Source organism: Lathyrus oleraceus, chromosome 5 (genome assembly GCF_024323335.1).
Source record: "Lathyrus oleraceus cultivar Zhongwan6 chromosome 5, CAAS_Psat_ZW6_1.0, whole genome shotgun sequence".
Taxonomy (NCBI): Eukaryota; Viridiplantae; Streptophyta; class Magnoliopsida; order Fabales; family Fabaceae; genus Lathyrus; species Lathyrus oleraceus.
Window position 1 is genome coordinate 54,560,788 of NC_066583.1, and position 8,000 is coordinate 54,568,787.

At 29.9% G+C, this 8,000-nt stretch overlaps 1 protein-coding gene across 1 annotated transcript; it reads right to left on the reverse strand.

The window, feature by feature from the left end:
• Positions 1-820: 820 nt before the first annotated feature.
• LOC127084052 (amino acid permease 1) lies at positions 821-4,527 on the reverse strand. Its single transcript, XM_051024430.1, has 5 exons — positions 4,309-4,527; positions 2,391-2,718; positions 2,094-2,311; positions 1,560-1,930; positions 821-1,385 (listed from the first exon to the last, which is right to left on the reverse strand). The coding sequence occupies exons 1-5, from the start codon at positions 4,394-4,396 to the stop codon at positions 963-965; spliced, it is 1,428 nt and encodes a 475-aa protein (XP_050880387.1). The 5' UTR covers positions 4,397-4,527; the 3' UTR covers positions 821-962.
• Between the last annotated feature and the right edge of the window lie 3,473 nt (positions 4,528-8,000).

Consider the following 8,000-nt stretch of genomic DNA (forward strand, 5'->3'; position numbering starts at 1 on the left):
CAAAATTTATGTCATTAAATAAGTTTAAATAAATCAATTCAAATAAATTAATAGTCTCATTATTTTTAAATCGTTAATCTATTTAAATATAAATTGAATTACTTGTTTAATAAAACTCAAATGAAATAGGACCAATCAAATTCTTGAAAAAAACAAACTTATAACTAAAAGTAAATTTATGATAAGCTACATGTCAAAGCTAAACCTTGTTTCTTTACTAGACCATACTTACTAAAACTTATTTCGACCTAATTTATTCCTATTTCTAGTTTCAAAACAATTAGTTGTTTAAAACGATCTTTCAAAAAAAAATGACATTATTATTATTTTTTTGTCAAATAGTTCAGAGTTTCCCTAGAAGTCAATTATCACGTAGCACTCATGAACCAACCAAGATTAATCAATGGTATTTAAATGTCAAATATAGTGGTTAGGAAAGTTTCCATTTCATCCATATATTCTACAAGTTTGGGGTGTTTTCATGTTCTATTGTTTCATTAGTCAAAATGTAAATAGTCTTCATCATTTTAACTAGAAGCATCTCTCTTTCCTATTCAATCTTTTCTCTCTTAAACAAACACTTTCAATTTTAAACTAGTCAAATACTCTTGCATATTTTACACTTTATATCAATTCAAATTCTCTCCCGCAAGAGAAACACATACTTATACAAACTATTAACAATTTCAACTAATTTTTTGATATCGAACGATTCAGATTACGCAATCTTGATAGTTTTTTTTTTAATATCAAACCGTCAATGTTTAAAAATGCACGACATATCACAATTTTTACTATGCGCAAAAGAACAAAAAAAAAGTAAAAGTAAAATTTTGCAACACTATAATTAAAGTCTATGATGTCAAACTCAGACATAAAAACAGTAACCATATTATGGTTTACAAACTCTAATTAAAATACTATAGGGATCCATAATACATAATTAAGCCCAATAAAGCTCACTAGGCCTTATACATGAAAGGTTTGTATTTTCCAACAGCTTCACCCAATCCATGAATAGCTCCAATTGCTGCAGCCAATGACACAATCAAACAGAAAAAGCTCAATGTTTGAAGCCCAATCCAACGAATTGTTCCTTTTTTGATGTTTCTTTTGACAATATACATCTCCACTGGAAAATAAACAACTGAAGGCCAAAATCCAACAGCACCAAGAAGGGCAATCATGGCATTGAAAAATGGCATTGCCATGGCTAAAACAGTTACCACTGTTATAAATATTGTCCTCCAAAGTAGCCTAAAATAATTGATAGTGAACTTTGTTTTTCCAAAATTCATAGGAATCTCCCTTGTTACAAAACTTGAGTTTGGCCACTTTTCCGCAGCCATCATTTCAACTATACGAAACACAGGCTGGACTATTACCTGTCATTAGTTCATTCAGAATCAATAACTATAGGACTGCCGCCTCTAAAAAAATGCGTGTTTGTGTCTGTGTCTGATATTTATGTCTGTGTCAGTGCTTCATAAACTATTGCAGTGTAAGGTGAAGGTGAAGATGAGAAACAAACATACAAAATAGTCAAAGTAATGTATAACCTGAAATGCTCCCACAAGGTGGACAACTATGAAGGCATTGGCCAATTGTAATAACCAGAAAGGTTTGCGAAAGCCAGAACTCATGAGTATGTTACCGGGAGTGTTTGAACCAAATGCAGCATATCCAGCACATGCATTCAAGATAAAGAAAATTGTCATGGTGAATATGGCAAGCGCGTTTGCTCTTTTCATTGTTTTATTTTCTGGAGGTGATGATTTCAGAGTGTCTTGTATATCTACTGCAATTTGAGCATAACCACCTGCAAGTGCAATGTCTCCAATTGCAACCAACATGCTCCATGCTATATCTGACGTACTACGGTTCTTGTCAATTCCCGCAAACACTGTCGTGCTCGTTACGTTCCCATTTCCTGATCAAATAGAAAAAAAATACCTTGAGTAATAAAACTAACTAACAAATTTTAACTAACTTGTAACAAACTAACTAACTAATAACTACCTATACAAATATAACAACTAACTCTAACAACATGCAAACTAGTGGAATGAATGAAAGTAATGAAGCAAAAGAACCTTGAATAACGGTGGAAAGAGAAAGTACAACTCCAATGGAAGCGTAGCCAAAAGCCATGGTAGCTGCCAAGACTGAGAGAATAGATAGCTTGTGAAAATTTGGAATTTGAGATAATATCATTTCAATTACTCCAATAGTAATCATGTATGGATTATTAGAAAAACGGCATGAAGCTTCAAACCCATTCTTGCGGTAACAATTGTTTTTCAATATCGTCCTGAAAATATATTTACATGCCATTAACATTAACAAGTTAACAATGAAGAGTTAACATAGAAAATAGTTAAAGAACTTACACTATACTTGTAGATGTAGTGATGATGAAACCAATAGTGAAACCAGCAAGGTTAATGTACTGAATCAAACCACAAAACACATGTTGTTTGCCACCTAAGTGAACTTTGACAGCTTCCATGTAAGTGGTGTTTCTTTTGCCAGTAACAGAATGTGGTGATCTATAGCAATCAGCAAGAAGATTTGATGTGTAGAGTGTAATAGCAGCAAAGACCAAAATGCATGATATTCCAAGGGTCCATCCCATTTGGGACATGGCCCATGGTAAGGAGAGAACTCCCGTTCCAATAACCGCGTTTATGATATGTGCGCTCGCAGTCCACACCGTTCCTATAAATCACACTCATTTTAAGATTTTTAAAAATAGGTAATTGTATTTAATATATATATATATATATATATATATATATATATATATATATATATATATATATATATATATATATATATATATATATATATATATATATATATATATATTTCAAATATCATAGTGATTAAAAATAAAATATAATAAAAATTTTAGTTATTCTATTCTGCACCATTTCTTACACCAAATACATATTGTATTCACTGTTTATCGTATTTATATTGTATAAACCGTATGTGAAGAATATCGATGAATAATAACAGTGAACAGTATCTTTAAAATAGTGAAATAAAATTGATTAATTAAATGTAAAAAGTTGGTGAATAAAATGACGAAGTTAATTAATAACATTCAGATATTAAAAGTTGGTTAATAAAAAGTAAAAATTTGATTAATAAAATTATGCAGTTGATTAATAAACTTTCAGGTGTCCAAAATAATTTTGAGCAGTCACATAAATTGATTAATATAATCTAAAAAATTGGTTACTAAAATTATGAAGTTGATTAATCACACAATTTTATATTAATATTATTTAATTTAAAAATTAAAAAAAATATATTTTATTTATTTTTAAAAAATAAAATAATATTTCAGTGAAATATGGTATAAGTATATTGTTTTGATGTAGAAATACTAAAAGTGTATATCAAATGACATAATTCAGCTAAGAGTTCATATCATTCAATATCTATATAAACACCAATTTCAATAATACTTAATAGAAATTTCCGTAACCATAATAATTTTAAGTTTAGTTTAGAACATATAAATAAAGTTTTGAAAAGTTGTGAAAAGTAGGGAAAAAAACAAATTAGAAATTGGATGGCCCTTTTAATTGTCCTCAGATACTTAGCTTAGTGGTTTTTGTTTTCCAACATTCAAATTCATGAAAGATAATGCAAACAACACAACAAATGTTGGATGAATTAAAAAAAGTAACCATAAGTGCAAATTCATGCATATAAAAGAAAAAGGCAAGTTCGTGATTGAAAGTTTATAGTAATTATATTTGTTTTTTACTCAAATTGTAGTTGTAATTACGTATTATCTTTTAGAATAAAAATTTAGGTGAGTTGTATCACAGTTACTCATGCAAATGATACATTAGAGTTAATTTATCTTTTTAAATAAAAAATTAAGTATGTTGCATTACACCTATTCACAAAAATAACACATTAAAATTCATGAACCTTTTAGAGACACAATAAAAAAAAGTTTTAGATTCAAACTCCAATCCAATTATCAACTGTGATTATATATCTTAAAAATAACGTCAAAATATGAGAAGCTTCACAAAATCACGTTAAAATTTATCCTAAAATACTGATCCAAACAAAAATTAAAGCTGTTAAAATTCTTAAGAAAAGATCATAAAAACATTGTATGATTCATGAGTTGGTCATACTAATTAGTAATCTATTAATTAATAAATAAAATTTATACAGAAATAAAAGATAAACAAAGAATAACTATTTTCTATTAATAATTAATAAACTAGAGACAACTATATTATGAGACGAGGATATAGAGATATAGAGAAATGATACCAGTTCTTTTGGGTCTTCCATCATCATCAAGAAGAGAATTAGGATCATTAGTAACACCAGTTTCAAGTGCTATGATATCTTCCTTCATTTTGAAACCTGAAACAATCTGAAAATGTTACTATATAGAAGAAAATGAATAAGCAACAATGGAGTTAAATATATGTGATGAAGAATGGAACATGATATAAAAACAATGACGCGTAAATTTAATCTATCTAGAGAATGAGTACAAGATTAACGTTGCTTTCATTTATTACCATTCATGATCTTCATTATCCTATGTTTAAAAGTGGGGTGTAATCAATTATTTATTCTATTTTTTTTGTTTTGTTTTTTTAACCATTCAATATTATTTATTTATTTATGACAAAAGCATTTCCTTTATTTTCGTTGTTTTTTTTTACTTATTAGTTTCATTGTTTTTTTTTGTAACTTCAACATTCAGCCAGTCAAAATGAATAAATAAATAATTAACAAATTTTAAAATATATTTATTAAATATATTTTAGATTTAAATAAAGAGAAAATAAACTGATTTTATAATGTTATTTTATATTTCTTGTAAAAGTACATTAAATAACGTGTTAACTGTACAATGGACTGATTTATGAAAATTATCAACCTTAATATATAGAAAAATTTACCCAATACTTTACATAACGTGTTCCTTTGCAAATGACTGATTTTTTTGGAAACTATCAACTTTTGTATAAAGAAAAATAAATCTATTTTTTTTTCTCACGTTTTTTTTTATAAATTGAATAATAGTCCAAAAAAATATATTAAAAAAGAAATAGATAGAAAAATGAGGGGGACATAAAGTCGAAATCCCAAAGATTCTAAAGTTTGACAATCCTAACTAATTTATAAAAAAACGATTAAATATCAATATGAACATCGTTCCACCAATTAAAATTAGAGATATATAAGCCTATCAGCACAATGTTTTCCTTCCTTATAGATATGAGTAGCTAAAAAAATTAAAATTACCAAGAACTTGCGTAGACTTGTCTCATCTCTTCCTAATTTTCCAAGACACCACAGATGATTTACTGAATGCCAACACAACTAATTTATAATCTAACTCTAGCCAAAGATTGGACTAACCTTGCACATATGCTTGCTCAATAGACAAGATCGCTCCCAAAAACTCTAAACTCTGTAAAAAGGACATTCGCATTGTCTAAATTACAAACAAAGCTCCCAACATGATTTCCTAAATGATCCCTGAAAATACCCTCACAAACTGCCTTAATCGGTACTCCTCTGGAAACTTTGATAGAATAGCAAATATATTCATTATGAGAGCAAAAGTTAGTTACACCATTTTGTTTCTCTCTTCCATCTTCTTCACCTTCAACCTTGTGCTCCAACAATTAATATCTAGAGTTCCAGTCAGATTCAACAGGAAACACGAGTGTACGTGAGACTTGTGTGATTGATTATGTTCATTCAATTCATAGTGAGTTGAAAATTTAAAACGAAATAGAATCACATTTCTTGATTCTGATGGATTAGGAAACACGAATGTTGGTGAGATCTGAGTGAATTTGCACAGGAACAAAAATGAACGGCGAAAACGGTAACTAGAACACAAAATTTCATGTATTTGATGGAAAGATGTGTTCAGATGTGTGTGTTGTTTGAGGGCTCAAGATGCTCTTGATCTCATCAATGATGGTTACACGGCAATTGCATCAGATGCAAATGAAGCGCAGAGAAACGTGCATGAAGAAAACGAGGAAGAAGGATCAGAAGGCGTTGTTTAATTTTCATAAGCGTGTGAATACAAATGTGTTTGAGAATATCACTAATTCAACGACGGCGAAGATGAAGGTGTGAAAAACACAAGAAATGGGGGTTTAAATTGGGTTTTATAAGCAAAAGTTTTTTCCAAAACAAGAACACTACAAACAAGTTAAAAATAAAGAGATAAAAACACAAGTATTTTTATCCTGGTTCACTTGAAACTCAAAGCTACTCTAGTCCACCTTCCAATGTGATTTTGCCTTATATACAAGGATTTAATCCACTATAATCAACAGATTATAATAATCACAAAGAATAATCTTATTTGTCTTCTCAAGGATCTAACTATACCCTAGTCTCCTTAAGGACTCACAAAGAACAGCCTTCTTTGTCTTCTCAAGGATAACCTTCTCAAGGAATCAAACAAACAGTTTGAATAGTATTTTGTATGTTACAAGTTGCTTCTATACAAGTAGATTTTACACGAATAAATAATAAATACTTAAAGAAAAACTGTGTACAAACAAATGATAGCTTTTCACAAAGAAATAGACTTGTCAAAATATTGTGTCATCAGTGTTTTCTTCAAGTCTCCAAGTCTCACTTATATAGCATAAGAAGAAGATCGTTGGAGGGAAAACAGGGAAGAGCTCATAGAGCGGTTATCCACTGTTGGATGTGAGAGGAGTGGTACTGCGTACTATCCTTCGCCCACAAAATTAGTGACATGTATGATGTATAATATTGTCCTTGCCCATGAAACTAGGTAGTGGAAAGAATGTTTGATTTGTACTATGTACTATTTGATCACGTTTTAATTTGATCTTATCTTCAAGTTCATTGGCTTCTGATAAAAGTTGATGAAGAAACATAAAGCTGGATTCAGAAAATCTTTGTTCAGAACCTTGACATTGTCAGTAGTCTGGCTTGAGATCTTCGGTATCTTCAGAATCTTTAGAGTCTTCAGAATCTTCAGTCAGAACCCTGATAACTTCAACCGTCTGGCTTGAGATCTTCAGAATCTTCATCTACATAACACAACTTCAGAAGCTTGCCATTCTTCAGAAATTTGGTGATCAGAGTCTTGTCTAGAAGCATGAACTGATAGAACATTGCAACAACAACATAATGTCTTCTCAGAAGCTTCTCAGGAGTGAACCAGCACAGAAGCAGAAAGATCATTTCAGTAGCAATATTCAACATCTTTTAGAACTTCTAATAGCTAGCGGAAAACAGGATTTGGAACACATTGTTCAGAAACTAATGACATTGCATGTCATATATTCAGAATCATAACTGGCTGATAAAAGCTACACAATAAAAAAAACCATTAGGGTACCAAAATTGTTCCCACATGAATACAACATTGTTATCATCAAAACTCAAGGTATAGATGAAGAATCAAATATTATTCTAATAATCTCCCCCTTTTTGATGATGACAAAACATGTATTTTGATGAACAATTTTGTATAAGGTAATCACAAAAGAATACATCTTACAAAAGCACAAAGCTCCACCTGAGATGAAATCAAAATGAAAGAACACTTTCCTGATTAACCTTTTTGAAGTACCAGAGTAAATTTCTAGTCAAAATATGGTTTATCTTCAGAAGCTGACTGATTTTGTCCAGAGCACTTGTTTGTTAACATTAACATTCTGATAAACTTCACTCCATAAGCTTTGTTGAGTTATTTTGAAGACGCTATAGAACTAGTTATCTTCTTAAAGAAACTTGACTTTCAAGTCTAATTACTATAGATGAAAGTCTTCCTTATAGCTAGATGCCAATGCCACGGTTTTCAAAAATAACTTTGATGTCGAGTACTCAATGTTCTAGGTTCAGAACATGAATATTAATTCCTTGAATCTGATTCTCAATCATCAGCATGAAGGTTGTACATACTTAGATAAAAGACCATTTCATTAGAAACTGGTAACTTA